This window comes from Vulpes vulpes, chromosome X, assembly GCF_048418805.1.
Source record: "Vulpes vulpes isolate BD-2025 chromosome X, VulVul3, whole genome shotgun sequence".
NCBI classification, from domain to species: domain Eukaryota; kingdom Metazoa; phylum Chordata; class Mammalia; order Carnivora; family Canidae; genus Vulpes; species Vulpes vulpes.
In genome coordinates, this window is record NC_132796.1 from 105,947,265 (window position 1) to 105,971,647 (window position 24,383).

The window sequence follows — 24,383 nt, forward strand, 5'->3', positions numbered from 1 at the left end:
CAAGCCAGTTACCGCTAGGAACGTGGCGAGAAAGCAATCGCTTCCCACGCACGCACACCGGCGAGGTGGCCGCATCCGCACCAGATGGGCCCCCGACAAACTCACCTACGCGTACATACCCGCCCTCCAGCCCCCTCCACGCTCGTAAAGTATGGAAATTTTAAAAAGCCCCAAAGCCGTCCAAGCGCCCCTTCCAACCTGGTCTCCTTCTGCGCCTCTTCTTGGAGCCGAAGAGTTTGACCCGGGAAAAGACGTTTAACTTGTTTTTGTCGCAGCTGGTCTTGCCTTTGCTAGGGCTGCTGACACACTTGCAGGCGTTGGATTTCTCGCGCTCGCGGGCTTGTCTCTTCTGACGGATCAGCGAGCTGGCGATAGCCGCCGCCATGGCCACGACGCCCACCACCACCACTTCTTTGGCGGCCCCTCTCCGGCTTCGCCTTCGCCTCCGCCTCCCGCTCCTCCGCGGCGCGTCCGCTTGGTCTCGCGCCGCGGCCGCCCTCGCCTCCCTGGCCGGCGCTCGCCCGGGCTTCTCCGCGCTCGGCCGTCAGCCGAGGAGGGGGCTCAGCATGCCGTCCCGGCTCCTCCGGCGGTGGTCCGGCCCCCGCGCGGGCTGCGGGCTGCCTGGGTCCGAGCCGACGCCACAGCCCGGGCCGGGATCGCGGCGACACTGGCGGCGGAGGCAGCGCGGCGCGGCTGCGTGCGCTCGGCCCCTGCGCCCCGAGGACACTGCGAGTCCAAGTGGCTCGGGTCGGAGTTTCGCGGCACCCCCCGCCCTGTGCCGCGCGGAGGGGGCCGGAGCGGGGAGGCGGGCGGAGGGAGCGGCGCGGGCGGGAGAGAGGCCGCGAGCGCGGGCGGCGGGAGGGGGGAAGGAGGCAGCGCGCGGGGGAGCGCGCCCTCGCCCTGGCCCCTCCGAGCCTCCGACTAGTCCTTGCAACTTCGGGGCCTGGCGATCGGGAAAAGTTGGCCCGCGCCGGCTGGCCGACGGGGATCAAACAGGTAACGGCCTCGCATCGTGGCGGCGGCGGCGGCGGCGGCGGCGGCGGTGGCGGCTGCTGCTGCTGCTCTGGGCGCGGCACCGGCTCTGCATAGGAATCCAGTCGCTGCAGGCACCCTCCGGAAGAGCGCCGCGGCCTCCCCGAGGCCCCCTCCCCCGGCGGCCCCTCCCTCCCGGAGCCCAGCCCGCTGGCTCCCGGCCGCCCCGCCCCCCCCCCCCCCCCCCGCGCCCCGGCGGGCGGCGCAGGCTAACACCTGTAGGGGCTCGGCCGCTGCCCCACCGCCCGAGGCTTCCCGCCCTCCTCTGGCCGCCCGGAGCTTCGGGAGGAAGCGGTGATGCAGGGGCCCCGGGAGGAGGTAGTTGGGCCGGAGGAGCGGGGGCGGGGGGCCGCCCGCAGGTGGCGGGGGGGTGGCGGTGTGGGCTCTTTCGTTACCGTGGGACTCTTAGCGGGCCACACCGCCCCGGCCTGGAGCCCCTGGGAAGTTCGCCGGGCCCCTGTGTGCGACTCACAACCGCCCCCTCCCCCAGACAAGCACACCCGCTGAGCCATTTCGCCTGGCGACACTTGTAGCCCTTCGGGAGCGAGGCCAGGGCTCGCAGACGGTTCGGCCCTCGCGGCGGCGGCGGCGGCGGCGGCGGCGGGCACTGCAGAGCTGCGCTCGCACACCACGCTGCCACCCAGTGGTTTCTGCTGACTTTTCATTACAGGCCAATCTGTGCCGTCCGAACCCCGCTTCTCCTCTTGCCCCAAATCATTCGTTTGGGTTTGGGATCCAAGCCGGGGAGCTCGTGTCGTGTGCACAAAGCAGTATTGGGGAAACGCAGCGCCGAGCCTCGTTATTGTAGCCCTGGCCCATCTCCAATCTCCTCTAACGTCTTTTTTTTTTTTCTTCCTCCAGTTCTAGCAGCATCTCTCCCTCCAATTCAGGAATCCAGTGTGGCTTTTCCTCGCCTCACTCTATTCACAAGTTCTGTCCTTTCCCTGTTCTATATTTTAATCTGGAGAAGAAAAAGGAGTTTCGAGGTCAAGGATGCAACAAAGAGAATGCCCCATCCCCGTCGCCATCTTCAAACAGACACTAGCGTTTTAACTATTTTACTTGATTTCTAATGCCAAAAAGGAAGCTGCCAACAGTAGGGCTGCTCTGTCTCGGAGCTGCCACTATGCTCCTTACTGGACCCCCCACCCCCACCATTTCCAGATCTTTTCAGAATTGATACAGATGCAAAACCAAATGCCCAGAGCCCAGTCTCTTCTTGCCCGAGCTCCCAACTAGGAGAAACTCCTTTGGGCTTCTTGACACATCAGAGCTGTAGCACCTGACCCTTCTGGAGATTTCACTGCTCCACAAGGGAAGCTGCTGCCACCTCCCCTCCCACTTGTCCCCAGTCTGGAAATCTCTGTGGCCCTATCAGAAGCACTGATAGGAGCCTGCAAAGGCAGGCTGGGGTGAAGGTTGCAGGGACTGAGGCGGAGGGTTACAGGACAATCATGCCTGAACGGCTGAAACTCCCCCCAGGTTTGCCGACTCTGTGTTTTTGGCTCTCTTGAAAGCACAGGGAGGATGGGCTTGGAAGAGAGTTTTAGCACAAGTCAACTCCAGTACCCACTTCTCCAGACATTAATTCAGGAGGGAAAAACCCTGGTGAGCCCCCACTGGACTTGGAACACCTTGAAAATCGGGACTGGGTCTTGGTCCCCACTATATTCCCATCTCCTGGTGCAGTTCCTGTCACATATAGTTGATGCTCAATAAACAGTTTGTTGAAAATAATTGACGAGTGACTGATTTACATTGCTTCTTAAGGGGAGGAGGATGTTTCTTGGCTCTGGATGTAGGGGACTCAAATCCCAATTTATTGATTTCCCATAAAGGGAAATAATCTCACCAAAGAGGCCTCAGAAGATCTGACCAGGGGCAAAATATTCAGGGTGTGGAATGAACCTTAAGGGGTTCCTACTCCCTTTCAGCATGCTTTTAACTTCTACTGGGCACCTGTGGCCTGTCTGCCTACAGACCACACAAGAATTCTCCTGTCTCCTTCCTTAATAGAATTCCCAGAGACCTGTGACTAGAGGGGGGAATCATCCAGGGGGAAAAGGAAGGAAAGCCATTTGACTTTGGGTCCAAATCATACCATGCAATCAGCTTAGCCATTAATCACGCAGATATTTCTCATCCCTTCCTAATGCCCATGTATATTTCGCAGGTGCTTCTCAACTCAAAGAGTGAGTGTAAGTCTCAAACTCTCAAAGGAGAACTGTGCCCAAACCTCATCCACCTTAGGAAGGCATAATGAAAGAACCACAGCCCACCCTGGAAAAGCATTTTCTGCCTTGCCTTTCTGCCTCACTGCCACCCCACCAGGAGGATGGCATCTGAGTGGGAGGGTGAAGAATCTTCCTTTGACACCTATTTCCACAGAGACTTTTTCTCCTGTCTTGCTTTGTTCCTCCCTGTTTACACTGCACCCTGCTTAAGCCCAGGGCTCCCAGTTGCTCTGTGCTGGGTGGGTCCACTCACCTTTGCTCCTCCCGGACCCCCTCTTCCCAGTGCACTGTCCACCGAGCTCCCTCCCTGATCACGTTCGGTGGGAAAGCACCCTTAGCTCATTTCTCCGGCTCAAGTCACACAGAGTTCCAGCCTGGGTGACAGGGGGCATATATTTTCATCCTGTCTCTGCCGCTAATGGGCTGTGTGACCTTGGGCATGCCATTTCTCCTGTTGGGGCTGCCGTATTCCCATCCTTAAAGTCATCCTTTAGACAACTTTAATGGCTTTCAAATTGTATTCTGCAGAGCCCTAAGAGTACGTGGAGGTGATGTAAGTTCCTTCACCCACACTTCAACCACAGCATCTCTGCTTTCATCTATTTTATACACTGGGGCTGACTATGATTTCTTTATGTTTTAAGACTTATTTATTTGAGAGAGGAGAGAGAGAGTGCGCACATGCTCACGCACCAAGTGCAAGCTGGAGGAGGGGCAGAGGCAGAGAATCTTAAGAAGACTCCTTGCTAAGCGCTGAACGGCTCCATTCCAGGACCCTGAGATCATAACCTGAGCTGAAACCAAGAGTCGCACACCCAGCCTGCTGAGCCAGCCAGGCACCCCTGTATAATTTCCTATGAAGAAAAAAAATTAGAAAGATTCCACTGCTCAAAACAAGGCATTTTAAAATCTCTGGATGAGATGTTCTTTAAAGTCTTTCTGATTCTGGAGCCTATGATTTGTTGGTACATTCCCCTGTTCCTGCTCTATCTTTTCCTTACCCTCCTCATGGCCCCCCTCTTCGCTTTCCCTTCTTGCCCCACTGGAACATAAACTCTAAATTGGATTCCAAAGAAAAATACCACAAGTCTCTTTGGCTCCATTCCTCCTGGGTTCACTTGAGAACCAGGTTTTAGCATTCTTTTCAGGGAGAGTTATGTGAGTTATCAGAGCATAGAATGCTGATCGTTCTCTGCCAATCTCTTTTGGCAGGCCTCAGATGAGCTGTAAAGAAGCTGAGGGGATCTGCTCTCAAGAGGCATCTCCAGGAGAGAGACAGAAACCCAAACAGATGTGACTGTGATGAGTAAAAATGAGAGAATTCAGACAGTCTAATCAGGAGCAGTCTCAGTACTATCTGAGCAGAAAGGAGTTGGCCGTCTTTCTGAAACTCTGAAAATGAGAGATTTCAAACACCCATCCTTCGTGAAGATACACATAATTGGTGCCACTTGCCAGTTTGCTTTCCATCCTCACAGACGGTCCCTCAGAACCTCTCAGTGACCAGTTATCAGGTCAAGACTGGTGATGAGCTCAGAGGGAGGACAGGGGGACAGGTTCAAGTGTACCAAGGTCAACCAACACTGAGGTCTCACCATTAACCAGGTAGGGCAGGAGAGGAGGTGTTTAAGAGACCAGGTAGCAAGTACCACCCTTCGTGTCCATCTAATTATGTCCAAAAGCCCAGAGGAACGACTGGATAGAACTACAAATGAGGAGATTAGAGAAAAGCCATTTGCCAAAGGCTTTTGCCACTTAACTCCAAGCAGGGAGAAAAATGCAATTTAAAGAAATCTTGTCAAAGTCCCACTGGAATTCCAGGGACAGAAAGAGTGACTACTGTATTCTGGAATACAACCTGACACATTTATTAGCTGACAAAGAGTCTCTCCTAGTCAGATCATTTGGGGGAACTGTGCTTCAGAAACAAAGGTCTCCAGAACCAATTTTATAGAAATGGATTGGCTTTCTTGATTTACATTCAGAAAGAAAAGCCAGAGAATCCTACACTTGCAATTGCACTAGGATGGTGGCTTGGTCTTCACCGTGTCCTTTCTCTGGGATCATTCTCCAAATACATAAGTTCTAGAGTTTCCTAAAGCAAATGAACAAGCAAGTAAATTCAATGGGGAACACACTGATGAAGTCTGATCCTTAAGAAAAATCCTATGACCCATATAAAAATTTTATTGTTCAGTCATAATTTATGAACATTAAAACCAGAGGGCACCCTGATGGTATTAATCATATCTCTGAATTCAGCTCTTTGCCATTTAATTAGCCATAGCAGCTGCAACATCAAGAGTTCAAGGCCTCTGATTACCTGCTTGGTCATTTAATCAAGAAAACCTGGAGAGAAATAGCCGATTGCTGGGGTGGAGGTTTCTCCCTTGATCATAAAAAGAGAACACCAGGAAATGAGCTTAAGCTTCAATATGTGGGGATTTAAGTTTTGCACAAGGAAAACATGTTTTTCAGTAAAGGCTGTTAAAAATCATAATTGACGGACGCCTGAGTGGCTCAGTCCATTGAGCGTGTAGAGTCTGGCTCTTGGTTTCCGCTCAGGTTGTGATCTCAGGGTCTTGGGATGGAGCCCTGAATAGGACTCTGTGAGTCTGCTTCTCCCTCTCCCCCTGCCCCATCCCTCCACTCACCAGTTTGAATGCACTCTCTCCCTCTCTCTAATAAATAGATAAAATCTTTAAGAAAACGTAATTGAATGCTGATTCTCCTATGGAAGTTTTTTTTTTCTTTTTTTTTTAAATTTTTTTTTTAAGATTTTATTTATTTATTCATGAGAAACAGAGAGAGAGAGAGGCAGAGACACAGGCAGAAGGAGAAGCAGGCCCCATGCAGAGAGCCTGATGTGGGACTCGATCCTGGGTCTCCAGGATCACGCCCTAGGCCAAAGGCAGGCATCAAACTGCTGAGCCACCCAGGGATCCCAGTTTTTTTTTCTTAATATTTTATTTACTTATACATGATAGACACAGACAGAGAGGCAGAGACACAAACAGAGAGAGAAGCAGACTCCATGCAGGGAGCCCGACGTGGGACTCGATCCCAGGACCACAGGATCAGTCCCTGGGCCAAAGGCAGGCGCTAAACCGCTGAGCCACCCAGACATCCCTCCTATGGAAGTTTTATGAATACAACAGAAACGTTATCTATCTCAGCGGGTATGTGGGTTGATTCCCGTCAAGGCTCTCATTCAACCATCAGGCCACACTATGATTAATATACCCATGAGCTGCACCCAAGAAATGGTCACTGGAAAAGGGGCAGCAGCACTGTTATTGAGAAAGTTCAAGGCCCTCTCTGAAGGGGGCATGAGACAGCGCCTTTGCCTTTGGAAGATCATACTGGGTGAACTCGGATCATGTGGGTCAAGGCAGCACAATCATTTTGTAAAATTTCTGTTGTCCAAGGGGGTAGGAAATACTTTGCAGGTAACGGTAAATTTATTCTTAACCAAATGAGTTGCCTCAGTGGTGACAGAGCATCCAGAGGCAACAAAAGCACCAGCTTCTCCGAGTTCTATTTAGTTTTCTTCAATAATATTCAAAGGTTTTTGAAGGAATGGTTGCTATTTTATGAACTGACTGGTGGCTAACAAACATAAATGAAGTGTTTCCATGATGAAACGTTTATGGCAGACTAAAAATGTGCAAGACTCAGAGGCAAAATATCTGTAACACTGGGTTCATTTCTTGCCCAGTGAACTAAATAATCTAAATGAAAAGCTAGGGGAAAAATGATGTGAGGATTTGAGGCAAAAGCAGGCAATCAGTAATTTTTCTGGATCTAAGCTGTTTCAGGAAATAGGATTTCTGGAGGAAGGTGACCTACACTCAAAATTTGAAGAAGGGAATGCAGTGTTGGCAAATGATCTAATGTTCAGTATTACTTACCCTATGGGGGTGGGATTGGCAACCAGCATAAGCAACTCTGGATGGATTTCCTATTTGTCAGTGGCACTGTTTCCACCAATTTCCTACCAAGATTTGCCATTTTTTAAAGGAGCAGAGAGGTAATGGGAAACTGCTTCAGTGCTCTCTCAGGATTAACAGTCCTAACATATTTCTTTTCAGACACCAACCAGGATTTGGGCAGGGGAACCTGCTGAACTTGGGAGAAATAGTATCCTCCAGATTCAAAAGAGGGGACGGAGGACAGGTCCATGATTCATCTGAGGACTCTGCAGATGTTGTAGGAAGTTTCAAACTCCTCACTATGCTTTATTTTTTTCCCCCAGGAAGCTGGGGTTTCAAATGGTGAGGGTAGTCAATTAATGCTGTGGTTATAATTGGACAAGCAACTTAAGTGCTGTTACACTATTTTCTTTAATCCTTCCAACAACCTGTAAGGTAGGTATTGCCATTTTACAGATGAGGAAAGTGAAGTCTAGCGAGACAAAGGGATACATCTATGATCTCCTGGCATGTCCACAGGTGGCAGTGCCAAGATTTCAACCAAGGGTCCTCAGCCAATACATATGTGTATAAGTCCTGCCCATTACTTACAACTTTTTCCTCCTTGGCACTGGTCTAGAATTTGGGTTCCTGAACAGTGGTGTCTGGATATGGCTCTCTCTTGGCTTAGGTAACAGAAGAAGATGGAACATAGCATGACTTAACTTGGTTATGTTTTCTCGTTCTTTTAAAACAAAAGCGAATTTTGAAACAAACAATAGATATCATCTATACACAGTTATTAGCCTGGTTCATACCCTGTGAACAATAACTTCTGAGTGAGTGATATGTTAAGAAAACACCACTACCTTTCTCACTAAAACTAAATGATTACAAATCACTGCTTAATATCCTTCTGGGTTTCTCACCCTTAGGAGTTCTTTAACACCAGGGCCTGGTGGGCTGCCCAGGGTGGGAGGTGTTGTTTCTCAGCGGTTTAGTGCCGCCTTCAGCCCAGGGCGTGATCCTGGAGACCTGGGATCAAGTCCCACATCAGGCTTCCTGCATGGAGCCTGCTTCTCCCTCTGCCTCTCTCTCTCTCTCTCTCTCTCTCTCTCTCTCATGAATAAATAAATAAAATCTTAAAACAAAAAAACACCAGGACCTGGTCTGAGTCAGGTAATCTGAGGTTTTGGAGTGCTATGAGACCCAAAAGACACTTCCTGGACTTTATCTTCATCACTACTTAGCAGAGGCAGGAAGTTGAAGTGCTCCAATTCTCTTGGTTCTTTTCATACCCGGAAAACTGGCTTTCCACACCATAAGCTTCTTCGTGCCATCTGCTTTCAGCTATGGGAAGCCTGAGTTCAGCCAAAAGAGAGAAAAATATTGCACACAGTGTATTCACTTGCATGGTCTGAAGCCCAGGACTATGCTTTCGAGCTCAGGGGTGTCTCCAGTGTCCATTCTGATTTGCTCTAGCTTGTCCCTTCTGACAAACAGCGAAACATATAATCAACAGATTGAAATTGTTTAGTGACTTGTCCTGCAACCACTGAAGACCTCGAGCAATTTTTAGAACCTGATTTCATAACAGGGACCTTGATGCTCAATTAGCAATCTCATTTTAGAAGAGATGTGAGGTGAGAGAAGTAAATGAGTTTGCCCTAGACTAAGCTATTCATTCATTCATTCCAAATTTACTGAGAACTCTTTGCCATGTACTAGTTGCACCCTAAAAAGGATGCAAAGGAACGATTAGCTATAATGTATTTACTGATCACTACCTATATCCTCAGCACTAAGTACTTTATCCTGGTTTACTCACTTAATCCTTACAACAACCTTAGGAACTCATCCCCATTCTACAGATGAAGAAGCTAAGGCAAAGGGAGGCTAATGAGTTCATTCACGTAAGAAGTGGTAGAGTTAAGTGCACTCAAATCCACGCATTCTGACTTCATATCCCATGTTCTTGAAACTGCTCGACTGCCCCTCCATGACTGCCCCTAGCTACAAATGGAGGAGAAAGAGAAGTAAATAAAATAACTAAAATACAAATGTGATTGAGCACTGTAAGAACGGTGCCAAATGTCCAAAGTTTGTGGGGCACTCAAAAAAAAAAAAAAAAAAGGCACAGCTAACTCTGTGGGTAGGAGGGTAGAAATTGGGATCAGCTTCAGAAAAATCACCACCACCACCACAAAACCATCTCACTGAAGATGAATTTTGGAGCATGAGGAAGAGCTAGAAAGTTGGGGAACAAAATTAGGTAAAGCCAGATTTCAAACCTGGCTTAAACTGACTCTTGATGCTAAATTCTTAGGAGGCTGTATGACATCCCCTCAGCTGAGAACTTACAAAACCTTGGATTTTTTTTAAAAAAATCATTTATTTATCCATGAGAGACATACAGAGAGAGGCAGAGACGTAGGTAGAGGGAGAAGCAGGCTCCCTACAGGGAGCCTGATGTGGGACTTGATCCCAGGACCCTGGGATCACACCCTGAGCTCTAGGCAGACACTCAATCACTGAGCCACCCAGGTGTCCCACAAAACCTTGGATTTTTATGGCCCTACACTTTAAATCACTTGGCAACAAGTGGATCTCCTATTGCAACCATTCTCCGGGAACCTACATTTTTGTGAAATATTGATTACTGGTGTGGTCATGAAGCATTGTGGGGATTGGGAGAAATAAAATATACTATGTGGCTATTCCAATGGACATTCATGAGTTGTTTATTCCATGCTTGTAAACCAATCATCTTCCCTTTCTCACTGATTGTGTTCCGTACATATTGTCACTGGTGATGTTCAAGTGTACAGTAGTTTATTGATTTACAACTGCCATAAGTAGAGGGTTTAGTAGAAGTAACCCCTTTGGAAAGATGCCAATCAAAAGGAAAATTCAATTGGCATGTATGCCACAGTGAGTCAGGCAGTCTCCTCCTGCAATAACTGGGGTGAGCTTGGAGACCAGAGATTTGTATGTGGGCAGTTATTAAATAATTTTATGATGATTATGATAAACGAAGCTTACAAACGAATTAAAGATGATAAGAAAATGACTGTCCAAGCCAGATAGATAATCCTAGTAATTCCTATTAGAGAGAGACAACTAGGATTTGGTTGGTATTTGAATATATTCAGAACCTATTTGAAAAGTCTTCCTACATATTACATTCCTCTTTCTGCCACTAAAATACCAGGCCTACTTGCTGTGTCCGAATCTTAGTATCCTTCAGTCTGAAAAAATAAATATTTAACAGAATCGTTAAGGGAAACAACAGTGCCTTATTTCACTATAAGAAGAACAAAACCAGGGATCCCTGGGTGGCGCAGCGGTTTGGCTCCTGCCTTTGGCCCAGGGCGCGATCCTGGAGACCCGGGATCGAATCCCACGTCGGGCTCCCGGTGCATGGAGCCTGCTTCTCCCTCTGCCTATGTCTCTGCCTCTCTCTCTCTCTCTGTATGACTATCATAAATAAATAATTAAAAAAAAAAGAAGAACAAAACCAAAACAAATAATCCAATTAAAAGATGGGCAGAGGACCTGAATAGACATTTTTCCAAGCAAGAGGCACAGATGGCCAACACACACATGAAAAGATGCTCAGCATCACTCATCATCAGGGATATGCAAATCAAAACCACAATGAGATACCACCTCACACCTGTCAGAATGGCTATTATCAGAAGAATAAGAAATCACAAGTGTTGGCAAGGATGTGGAGAAAAGGGAACCCTTGGGCAGCCCGGGTGGCTCAGTGGTTTAGCGTCACCTTCAGCCCAGGGTGTTATCCTGGAGACCCTGGATTGAGTCCCACGTCAGGCTCCCTGCATGGAGCCTGCTTCTCCTTCTGCCTGTATCTCTCTCTCTCTCTCTCTCTCTCTCTCTCTCTCTGTGTGTGTGTGTCTCATGAATAAATAAATAAAAATATTTTTAAAAAAGGGAACCCTCGTGCACTATTAGTGGGAATGTAAGTTGGTGCAGCCGCTGGAGAAAACAGTATGGATGCTCCTAAAAAAATTAAAATAGAAATACTACACAATAAAGTAATTTCACTTCTGGGTATTTACCAAAGAAAACAAAAACACTAATTTGAAAAGATGTGTGTACCACTACGCTCACTGCAGCATCATATACAATAGCCAAGATATGGAAGCAACACAAGTGTCCATCAACAGATGAATAGGTAAAAAAGATGTCATATATACACACAATGGATTGTTACTCAGCCATAAAAAAGAATGAAATAGCGCCATTTGAGAATGTGGATGGACCTAGAGGGTATTATACTAAGTGAAGTAAGTTAGAGAAGATAAATACCATATATAAATAAACAAAATACCAAAACAAACCAACAAAAACAGACTCATAAATACAGGGAGCACACTGGTAGTTGTCAGAGGGGAGGGGGCTTAGGGGATGGGTGTAAGATGGAGGGGATCAAGAGGTACAAACCTCCAGTTATAAAATAAATAGGTCACAGGGATGAAAAGTATAGCATAGGGAATATAGTCAATAATATTATAATAACTTATATGGGGACTGGTGGTAACTATATTAATTTTGGTGAACATTTTATAATGTATATAATTGTCAAATCAGTTTATCGAATATCTGAAACTAATATATGTATGTCACCTACTTTAAAAAAAAAAAGAACCAAACAACACATTGTGTGTTTGTGTGTGTGTGTGTGTGTGTGTGTGTGTACTCCAGGCAGGCCTCAGGCAATGTTGAAAAGCCAGCACCTCAGCGCAGATGCCCACTGTCCTTATAAGGCCCCACAGGAACCTGCTTTCGCAGATAAGGCTCTAGGATCCAGGTTGTCCTAATTCTTCTTCATTCAAATGGTCCTTTCCTATATCTCATCCCTGCGTCACTGCTTTCCAAGACGACAGCTAGTTGATCAGAAATTCTCATCAGAGCTGGGTTAAGTACTAATATATCCTCATAACCCACTCCCTTTCCCCCAATTGGCTCATTCTAACGGGATTTTATGGAGGCAATATTATACTACAAAAGAGTGCCTCTAGTGGTGACATTTTATTTTTATTTTTATTTTTTTTAATTTTTATTTATTTATGATAGGCACACAGTGAGAGAGAGAGGCAGAGACACAGGCAGAGGGAGAAGCAGGCTCCATGCACCGGGAGCCCGACGTGGGACTCGATCCCAGGTCTCCAGGATCGCGCCCTGGGCCAAAGGCAGGCGCTAAACCACTGCACCACCCAGGGATCCCTAGTGGTGACATTTTAAATGACAGAACAGGCTGCTGGAGTAGCTTGGAGGCAGGAAGAGCTTTGGAGAGAACACTTCAATTGAAAAGTTCCCTGCCACTTTAGAGTACTGGTTCTATGACTGTGTGTGCACGTGAGTGAACACATAAGGCTGCTGTGCTGATTTGGCTATTCATACAGCACACGTTCATGTGTCAGACACACTCATTTAGCTCCTGTTCAATCTTTCCTTCTCTTCACAGCCAAGATTATTTGAAGTCTTTACCAAGAACCCCACTTCCTGGGGCACCTGGGTGGCTCAGGGGTTGAGCATCTGCCTTTGGCTCAGGTCGTGATCCCAGGGTTCTGGGATCGAGTCCTGCGTTGGGTTTCCTGCAGGGAGCCTACTTCTCGCTCTGCCTGTGTCTCTGCCTCTCTGTGTGTCTCATGAATAAATAAAATCTTTAAAAAAAAAAGAACCCCACTTCCTTACTTCCTTTCCCCATTCACTCTGATTTTATTATAAATTATATACATATGTGTGTGTGTGTGTGTGTGTATTCCTAGCCATTCCTCTATACAGATTTCTTTTTTTATATATAGATTTCAATATCCTTCAATATCCCTTTTAGATATGGACGAGTATTTGCTCAGTATTTGAATATATATAAAACATTAAAAATATTCCTAGTCATTGTATTTCTCTTCAGTTGTGCTCCTTCCCTTGTTCAATTATTTTTCTTCAGTTATAGAAATTTACCATCAACACTTCATCCGCTACCTCTCCTTAAATCTCTCTAGTCCTCTGAAACTTCTGTTATGTGACAGCTCATTCTCTCCTCATGAATCCTCACTTCTCTTCCCCAGTTCCTTCTCTTTATTTTTCTGTGTAGAATCTGGGTGCTTTGCTGATCCCCCACTTTGGGCTTAGTCTATTGTTTGTTTGATTTCATTGACACATGCACACACACAATACCATATCACAATATTATCCAATAATATATATGACATTTAGAAATTATATACATTGACAGACATACACACGTGGGCATACATATGTATATATAATTTTTACAATTGCTGTTTCATCTTTTCTAATAAGCCTCCTATTCTTTTCACTATGTGATGTTCATACCTGATGGATTTTAATCCTTCCTTTATCTCACTGAATGTTTTGAAGGTGCTTATGTTAAAGTCCCTTTTATACTGCCTTATTATACAACTTCTCTGGAATGTGCATTACTCTCCTTATTGTTGCTGCAGTGGATTATTTCTCTTCTTGCTCTGTAAACTTGACTGTGGACTCATCTTCAGCATGAGAGCTGTTTTCTGCAGAAGCCTCATGTGAGCCCTGGATAGCACAGTTATCTATTTCTATGGTTCTGTGTTCTTTCTCTGCCAGCACGCTATGGATTCCACTGGATGCAGATCCAGTTTTTCATTTTAATTTCCCAGCTTTTAAATACAAATTAAGATGTGGGGTTCTAATTTCTTGTCCTCCGGGCACAGAATGAATACTCTGCTTACATTCTGTGACCTTAGGCCTTGAGTCCTGATTTATCACCAGTTGGACAGGACATCCTGGCTCCTCGCTTTATATAAAAAGCTCAGGGCTCTGTGTCAGGGCTCTAGGTTCGCCTTCAGTATATGATACTCTTAATGGCCAATTAGCTCCAACTGTGACACTTTGCTTTGGCTTTAAATTGCTACTTTGTCCCTATCACCAGGAAATTTCCCTTTCTCACTTTTGATTTTTTTTGTGTGTATTGTCAGACTTAAGGTAATATTTTATCCACTATTTCTATGTTTTCATGGAAGGATGGGGTTTTTTGCCATATCTGGGTTCAATACATTGACTGGAAGTCCCTATTCAACCTACTTTCACCATGACAGTAAAATTGCTTTTACCAAGATGATCAATAACCTTATTGTCACAGTTGATGACTGTTTCTCAGTCATTACTTCCCACAATATTTCAGCAGCATTTGACACTATTGGCCATTAGCTTCTTGATACTTTTCCATAGACTTCTCCCAGACTACATTCTCCTGATTTTCTTACTACCTATATTTGACTGTACCTTCTCAGTCTTCTTCTCTTCCTACTGACCATTTGAGTTCCTTAGGATCTACCCTATGCCCTCTAATTTTCTCCCTTATTCTTCTCTTTCTAGGTATTTACTTTTCATTCATCCATTCAACAAATGTTCTTTGAACAGTTGCTCTGTGCCAGACTGAGTTGTAGGTATTCAGCAGTGAACAAGGCAGATGTGATCCTGCTCATGTGGAAATTACAGTTTAATGAAGAGCTAGATAGTAAACACTTAAACATAAATATGCAGTTATAAATCGTGATAACTGCTATAACACAAAAGGATAGAATGTCATTCAAGAGTAATACAGAAAAAGCTAATTGAGATTGGAATTATTCCAACATTTTGTTGACTCTTGAAATATGATACTGGCTCAGCCTTATGAATACTGCAGGATATCACTACCTTTTCTACTGAAACAAGTCTGAAAATCTTTACTGCTTTTTTTATGGGAATCAGGTCATACTACCCCAAAATATGGTACTTTGGCATATTGAATGTTTAAAGCTAAAGGAGTTTGAGAAAACAGCCGAAGCAGAAAGGTCACTCTGATTTTCCCTCCTCTCTTCTCCCCTGATACAGGCCATAAACCTCTCATGTGAAAAGTGACCTCCTTGTACAAACAGGAAAATATCATATCTCTGAAGACAAAGAGACACCAAGAAGAATCCTGAGAGACTTTGCTAAGTTTCCCCTGGTTTACTACACTTACCTCATACTCCTGGGCCTATCATAGTTCGGACTGTGCATTCTTCACCAAACCTAGTATAAAAATACTCTGGTCTAGGGATCCCTGGGTGGCGCAGTGGTTTGGCGCCTGCCTTTGGCCCAGGGCGCGATCCTGGAGACCCGGGATCGAATCCCACGTCAGGCTCCTGGTGCATGGAGCCTGCTTCTCCCTCTGCCTGTATCTCTGCCTCTCTCTCTCTCTCTGTGACTATCATAAATAAATAAGAAAAAAAATACTCTGGTCTAATTGTTTCTTCAGGTCTTCATTTCCTTTTGAAGACTCTTATGTAAAACTTGTATGAAATTATTTTGTATGTTTTTCTCTTGTTAGTCTTTTGTCTAATTTTCAGATCCGGGGAGGGACGATGCTAAGAGGGTAGAGGAAACGTTTTCCTCCCCTACACTTTCATCAGCTCAGACAGCTCCTCTGAGCTCTCTATATGGATACTTCTACCCAAAGGGCACTCAGGACCACAAACTTAACAAATCTAATGTTGAACTCCTCTCCCCAAACAGTCCTCTTCTCTTATTCCATATGGCTATTAAATTTGTTTCTTGTATCATACTCCTTTCTGGATTCATCCACCATCTCACCCAAGCCAGAAATCTGGGCATTATCCTGAATTCTTCCTTCCCCAACCTCACATCCAAGGAGTAACCAAGTACTGCAGTGTCTACCTTCTTAATATCATTTCTAGATTCCTATTAAAATTTTTGCCTATATCTATTTCATTTTTTGCCTGAATTTTACCATAGCCTCCTCTGTGGCCTGTGATCAAACTACTTTGCTCACTGCTACATTTCTAACAGACAAATCTGATCATGTTGTTAACAAGTCTCAATGGCTCTCTACTTACAAGTCCTCCATTATCTGGCCTCAGACATCCTTGTCACCCTTATTTCCTGCCTCAGACACACTGTATTTCAGACATACCAAAGAACTTACCTTCCTCCAAACACCCTCCTCCAGCCCATTAGCCACTCCAATTGCTGTACCTTTGAAAATTCCACTCCCTCCTCCTCGGCAAACTATTCAACATTTATTTCTGGCATCATCTCCCCTGGGAAACCTTCCTCAAAAATCCCTGTATAAAGACAGTTTCCTCTCCTCTGCTCTGTAGCATCCTATGCATGTAGCTATTATGGCACTTGCACTATTTATTTCTGTCTACTTTGTCTGCATGCCCACTAAACAGTGAACTCCCCGACACAGGGACTGGGACTTCATCTCTGGATCCCCACATCTAGACACAGTAGGGACTCAATAAATTATAGTTTCATGGCTAAACAAATTAGGCAACTCTTCCTTCTCTGTTTAAAAAGCACACCTAGAGCAGTGAAATGCAGGGCAGGTCTATTTTGATAAGAGTAGGTTAATGTGCAACTCATGGTAGAGTGTGGCCATGTTTTTTCTTTGTTAAAAAGGTTTTATTTATTCATGAGAGACACACAGAGAGAGGCAGAGACATAGGCAGAGGGAGAAGCAGGATCCCCGTGGGAAGCCCAATGCAGGACTCAATCCCAGGACCCCAGGATCACGTCCTGAGATGAAGGCAGAAGCTCAACCCCTGAGCCACCTAGGTGTCTCAGTGTGGCCATGTTTTAATTATAAACATAACTATATCATTCAGTCATTGCACTAGAAGTAGGGAACTACTGGATTCTTGTGAAAGGGAAAGTTAAATCAGGTTAGTAATGAGATTGGCCCCTATTTTAATCAATAAAATATTTCTTAGAAGTCTACAATAGTTTAAGGTTTGACTGACAGAGCCCTTTTACACTAGCTATTGTCTTATTTGATCTGCATGGGAACCAGTGAGGTAGCCAGAGTAGGTTTCAACTGTATACATTTTACAGACAAGAAAAATGTTTCTTACTGAGAGGTCATCGTTTGCCTTCCACCACACAACTAATTTATTTATTAATCAGTTTAGCCCCTATCTCATTACAAAGAGGGAATGTAGTTGCTTACAAGGTGTACAGGAAAATAAGTTTGGGAAGCAAAGCAAAGGGCATCAGCATGAAGAAAGAAGAGTCAGACACCAGAGATGGCCAGCAGGGTTTCAAACCCAAGGTCCTATTAGGCTGCTTCCGGAAGCTTTTGAACCACTGGGTGGTGATCCGTAGTTTTGTTTGCATTTAAAAAAAGCAGCAACAATTTTGACATCACAAAGCAAGTAGCCTGGTATCTATTGGAATACTCTCCCATCAAATGTAAACACTGAAAATTAAAGCCAAACTTGAATCACTGCAATTATCCTGCTTGGACTAGAGACCTAATCAAGCAACAGAGAGAGGCAAGGTGAAATGAGCTGAGACCACAAAGAAAATTGGTCCATGAGAGGGCAGGGACCAGGCCTTGTTTTTCAGAACTACATATATATTATAAAATTAATTAGATCAAGAGGTGACTCGGTTTCTGAGATAAACGAATTCAGTTTTGATCACATCATGTTTTGTAGACATCCATCTGCTCTAGATTTTGATGACAGTTTAAATAATAACGTGGCTTTACTTGTATCCTATGCCTCAACCAGACTCACAGTTACCATTTTCCTAAGTGTTTTACTGAAATTGAAAATGATAATACCTATAAAGCCTCTCTACTGCTGACATTTCCAAGTCTCTTCCCCAGCACAAACAAAATTAGAAAATGGAAAATATAACCTTTCTAGCCCTGTATTTTCTTCACAGGATATAAAATTGAAAGGTAGTCTCTATTCCAGAATCATGACCACCTAGCAGGGATGATAATCACAATAAGAGAGTGTTAATAATAGCAGCCAACATTGTTTGAGCATTTACTAAGGACCCAGCACTGTTTTAAACACTTTACATATGTTCACTTATTCAAAATTCTCACAACAATCTTACGAGGTAGGAACTATTATTATTATTATTATTATTATTATTATTATTATCCCCAAGTTATAGATGAGGACAAAGAGGCATAAAATGAGGTTAAAAGTTTGCCTAAGGTCATACAGCTAATGAGTGGTGGAACTGAGGTACTAATCTACATAATCCTGCTACATGTAGACATGCAAATAATCCTAATCTATAGTTGCTTGGTCAAATAGATGGATTATATATTTTGAGAATCATTTCTGATCTTTTATATTCCCTGTTACCTTTTGCTGTTTATATCATTGTCAATTAACAAACATTCCAGTAGTAGAGGCTCAGGGAAAGTAAGGATACTACTAAACTTCTAGAAAGTTCCATGAATTCTTTCAAAAGGTGGGAATACTTCTGTTTTTCTCCCCTCAATGCTCATTGCAGTGATTTCCATCATACTTTGTGGCTTTCAAATCACTTCTTCACATGTATATAGCTAGCCCTGGTGTTGCCATGGAGATTTAAATCAAGACCTAATTTGCATATTCTGTTGATTAGCAGGGGTACTTGTTAATCCCTCCCATCCACTACCATGACTAATCTCATGTGTTGGTGATGTATGGGATTTACGAATGTTAGGAACTGATCCTCTCATGTTATTTAACACTTCAGTTCTGTTCAGTAACAGCTTAATTAAACCTTGCCGGGGGTGGGGGGGAGGGGGAAGGTCATCAGAAAAATAAAAATAAATCTTTTAGGAAATTAGCTAATGAGAAGGGGAAGTTAGAATTCACTGCTGTGAGGAAGAGCAAAGAATATGAGAATATAAAACAACCTAAGTGGAACATTTCAATCTGGGTATTCAGGAGTTGAGCATCCCAACTATCAGTTAAGAAGAGTTTTCTGTGTGCCTGGCAGTGTGCTAGGTGCTTTCATAGTATTATTTCCTTTTGTTCTCACAATAATCCTATGAAGCCAGGAGAAGAGAGATTGAATCACACGCTCAGATTCAGACACATCAAGGGATAACCATCTGAACAAAGCTGAACCACTGAAATGTGTCTGACTCCTTCCATACCACTGGAGTGGGACTGTAGATGGAGCTTACTTTCTATCCACTATCTTGATCCTCTAGAGGACAGAAACAAGGCCAATAAAGACAAGCTGCAAGGAAACAGGTTAGGGCTCACTTTGACAAAGCCATTTCTAACAATGGGGGGTGTCCAAAAATGGAGAGAATGGATTATTTTGGGAGGTAACCAGGGCTCTGTCATTGGAAGTGGGCCTGTGGGGTTCACAAAGACCTGGTAAAGACTTAATTAGATGTTATAGAAGAGATTCTTGCATTAAGTGAATGATTTGAATCATTATGAACCTCCCTGTCAAAACCCCAACACAAAGACCACCAGAGAAACCTGTTGATCATAAAAAGCTGAGCATGTGAAACATGCGGTGGAAGAGAAAGTACCACCTAGACAGAGTCTCAGCAGTAGCTCAAACATTGCTGAAGAGTACTTACAGGGTTTTAGGGGTTGAGGTTGATCATAAGGTGTTTTAAGGCAGAACTTTGTAAGCGCGGTCCTTACAAATTCAGTTCAGATTTTGTAAACTTGGTGAGTGGCTACAGTGGTCTTATTTTGGGGACACATGAGCTATGTGGAGTTACCATTAAAACAGTTGGAGGTAAACAAACAAACAAACAAACAAACAAAAAACCCAGGATACCAAGAGACTGTCACAGACCAGAGGAGAAGAAGACTTGACAACATGTGATATGATATCTTGGATGGGACCCTAGAAGGGAACAAGAACGTTAGTGGAAAAACTAGTGAAATACAAACAAGGTCTGGGGTTTGACAGTTAACACACCAGTGTTGGTTTCTTAGTTTTGACAGGTGTACCATTGTGATTTAGGATGTTGACATTGGGGAAAACCAGGTGAAGGATATATGGGAAGTCTCTGTACGACTTCTGCAACTTTTCTGTAAATCTGAAATTATTCCTCAAATTTGAAAGTTTATTAAAAGGCAGCTTCAGTTGCATTTGTCTTGCACATTGTGCCTTGCTGCAGTTTATCTATCTTGTGAGTAATAGTTCAATCTGTTTTGTAACTCATGGTTTGGTCTGTTTCTCACCTTGATTTAGAAAACATCTCAGAGGCCCTCTAGTCAGAAAAGAGTTTCTATTTAACCCAACCTATAGGGAAATAAGTCATAGATTTTGATGGGGTTGGAAAAGAAGCGTTGAAAATGAGACCTATTTTCACTTGCTCTTTTTTTCTGATTTTATAATTTCCTGAGTTAAGGGGATGATCATGAACACACAATGATCCCACACCAACAGGGAAGCAGAAAGATAGCTGCTAAGTCTGGAAGGGGGAGGCACGCACATCCTCTTTCACTGCTACCAGCAAAGCAACTTGTAAAAACTAGAAAAGCCCATGACACGGTTATTGAATCAGAAACTGCACCCTTGTTCTTCTAAGCTGGACTGTGAGATTTCTCAGCATTAAGATTGCCAGCACCAGGCATTATGAATTTCAAGTCTTTACCTCTTCAGATGGTGTTTGTGATTGCAGCAGAGGAGATGCCATTAAGGGCAAGGAATATTGATAATATAATGGCTTCTTCCCTAACTAAGGGTATTTGGCACACATTTCCACTGATATTTACTTTTATGTGCCCAGGAAGCTTGAAGATCCTTTTCTCCTCCCTGCAAAAATATTGATATTATTAGCAATGGACAAAGCATGACTTTGCATTTGCAAAAATAAGGACTCTGCATTGTAATATGGTAACTTTTGTTATGGGTTTGCACGTGGTAATTAGAAAGAGTATTTAGTTATGTCCAAGGTAAACTGTCATTTCCACTTTGCAAACCATAGCCTGGAGGGCTGCCTGGCTGGCTCAGTCAATGGAGCATGCCACTCTTGATCTCGGGGTTGTGAGTTCAAGCCCCATCTTGGGGGGTAGAGTTTACTTTAAAAACAACAACTATAGGCTTAACAGAATGATCAAAACAAGAATCTGGGTTCGAGTCTCAGTTCTCCTACTAACTAATCTTGAGACTTTAGGAAAACTGTCTATACTTCAGGCTTCTATTTCCTCATCTATAAAATAAGAGACCTATGTACACCAAACCTCCTTGAATTTAATTAATCCACAACTAATCAGAAAACAATGGTCGTGGGAGTTTATCATGTAGTCATAGTCTTTTTTGTTTATCATACTTAGTTGTTTTATCATATGGAAAAAGTCATGAGGCAGAGGAAGCCTGAAGCCCCAGGGCAGGCCCTTCACTTAATACAGAAGATAGTGGGCCGCATGGGCTCTGCAACTAGAAAACTTGATTTCATAGCATGTTAGATGTGTGACCAGAGAATGCCAAGTAACTGCTCTGTTCCTCAGCTTCCTCAACTGTAAGGGGAAAAGAACTATGGTACCTACCGCCTAGGGTAATAGTGAGAGCTGGATGAGCCAATATTTATAAAGAGCTCAGTATGGGGCAGCCTGGGTGGCTCAGCGGTTTAGCATCGCCTTCAGCCCAGGATGTGATCCTGGAGACCCGGGATCGAGATCCATGCAGGGAGCCCGCTTGTGTCTCTGCCTCTCTCTCTCTATCTCTCTCTCTCTCTGTGTGTGTGTGTGTGTGTGTGTGTGTCTCATGAATAAATAAATAAGATCTTTATAAAAAAGCATGTTTATAAAAAAAAGAGCTCAGTATGTACTTGGCATACAGTACACACACAGTAAATTGTTGTTGCCTTTGTCATGTTGATGTAGTTTTTTTTTTTTTTTGATGTAGGTTATTAAAGCCAACTTTATCTGCATACCTATCTTGACAAAATTAGCCAGAACCTTCCATCTACTGTAGACCAAGAGAAGGGACTGATGTTAGTTGAGATCTCCGATGGTTTCCCATCTCCCGAGCTTGCCCTGGTCTGGGCTGTCGGGAATGGAAGAGAATCCTGGCAAATATGTATACTGCACTTAGTGTGCCAAACACTGGACCTGTCATGTATGAATTAATTTAATCCTACTGATGAGGTGGGTGCTATTATCATCCCTCATTTTTAGATGATAAAATTGAGGTATAAGGAGGTTAAGCAACTTGCTTAAGTGGCAGCTAGTACATAGCAGAGGCAGGACTTGGACCCAAACTGTCCGGTTCCAGAATCCCTGCTTTTAACACTATGGCTAGCCACCCTAATAACAGCTCGTGTGTGCTAAGTGCCTACTAAGTGCCATATGATTACAAACCTCCACTCCTCTGTGTTGTCTCTTAGCAAGAATGGGACTCCTGATTATTTTGGTTTCTAACTCAGAGGCTTTCTAGCAGGAGATGAAGGCAAATTTAACTCAGTGTAAAATTTCTGGGAGACTTGGATAACTACAACACCAACATTCTCTCTGGGAAATAAGCAGAGCAGTCTCATTAATGAGGCTCAGGAAGCAGTAGCATTCAGGGAGGCCCCCTGTTGCTGGTCCAGGTCTCATGGGCACTGGGGAGATCTGTAGATTTCTCCAACAAGAAGATCTTCTCTAACATAAAGGGAAAGAGCTACTGAAGCACATAAAGAAAGCTTTCATATGAAATTCAAATTTGTTCAACCTTCCCGAGAATGAATCTTAAGTGAACAAAATAACATTCTGACTAAAGCCCATAATCACATCACTTTTTACATGATGAAATACAATGAGATGCATGGAAGAAATAACTGTGGAACAAATTCACCCTATTTAATTCTGTGGGAGTACAATTCTTCTTGATTACCCTAAAAATACATACGATATCAATGAAACCAATATACTTTTTGTGATCTACTAAGAAAATGTACCTAGGAAAATGGGTAGTGAAGCCAGTGATTGCTATTTCCTTCTCTTTAGAGTTTGGAAGTATAGCCCACAAAGAATGCTCCAGAGGGCATCATAGCGAACAACAAAGAATTGGAAAAACATGTAAGTTCTGTGGCTTTTATGCTATTGCTACTGGATGTTACTTGTATATAACTCCTTATTTTAATTTTGTGTAAAAAAGAAAAGTCTCTCAAGTTCAACAGGGTCATACCATGAATCGGGAAAAGAAGACAGATGGGGGAACTTATATTTTTAATCATAACAGTAACTTTTACTTGCCCAGTATTTTAATATTATATTATTCTTTCCAAAGCTACAGTTAGCAAAAACTGAAGAAAACATGTACAAATCCATACTCCATTGAGGAACCTTATATTCAGTAAATTATGAAGACATTTATATGAAATAAAAGCCTTTTATGAATAATAATCTGTCATGCGATGGCTTATTGCTTATACTCTACCTTAAGGTGATACAATTTTTGCAGCTTTCCTGTTTTGGTGCTCTGGGTTATACTGCCAGGTTCTCTGAAATTTCAAAGAGGAGTCAATCTCTCATCTAGCATTTAAATATGGGTGGACAGAGACCATGTTTCCCCTTTCTCCTTTTCCCAAATAATCCATCTCTTGAGCCATGGCCTCTTGACTCTTCAAAGACCTTTCACTGAAGATTTACCATGAAAAAACTCTGATCTCAAAACTGGAGACTTTTTAAAAATTTTTATTTATTCATGAGAGACACACACAGAGAGAGGCAGAGACATAGGCTGAGGGAGAAGCAGACTTCCTGTGGGGAGCCTGATGTAGGACTCGATCCCAGGACCCTGGGATCACACCCTGAGCCGAAGGCAGATGTTCAACTGCTGAGCCACCCAGGTGCCCCTAAACTGGAGATTTTTGAAGTAGGCCGTATGCGTCATTTTTGCTTTAGTCAAGCATGCACAGAATTTTGGAGTATTGTGTGGATGATGGATATTTTACTAACATCATATTGAGCTCTATTGCTTTGTTAAGAATGCTACTCAGGCACAAATCTAAGGCAGGATGGTAAACAAAACTCAGAAAATATAAATTAGAACTCCTTTCACACTCTAGATTTCACAATGAATAGGAGTGGTCATCTGCCACTGGAGGAGGGGTGGGGAAGTGGAGGTGCCATAGTGCAGGGAAGCCCTCAATCTGAGGTGTATAGGGTGGGGTGGGGGGCAGAGTAATGACTGAGAGAACCCCACAGGTGCTGAGTCCATTGAGAATACTGAGTACCATTCAGTGGCCCTCTACTGCTATGATGGGCAGGAGATTAAAAAGATAATGCCCCTCTAGCCAGGGCTCCAGGTTACAGAACCTGTTGAAGTATGGGGTTAAGGAAAGAGAACAGACACAAACTATCCAGGGACTCAGAGTGAAAGCCATTCTGAAAGGACGAATACCCACCATTTGCTTTGATGTGGATGGAAGTGGAGG

General features: G+C 44.0%; 1 protein-coding gene across 6 annotated transcripts in view; it reads right to left on the bottom strand.

The window, feature by feature from the left end:
• FGF13 (fibroblast growth factor 13) overlaps positions 1–24,383 on the bottom strand; it is a 510,479-nt gene that overhangs the window by 70,929 nt on the left and 415,167 nt on the right. Inside the window, exon 1 of one of the 6 annotated variants that reach the window (XM_026009039.2) lies at positions 199–864. The exons of the other annotated variants lie outside the window; for them this stretch is intronic. Within the exon in view, the coding sequence (XP_025864824.1) occupies positions 199–385 (187 nt within the window). The 5' untranslated portion in view covers positions 386–864. Of the gene's footprint in view, positions 1–198; positions 865–24,383 lie in introns of those variants that run through there. 6 annotated transcript variants of the gene reach the window in all.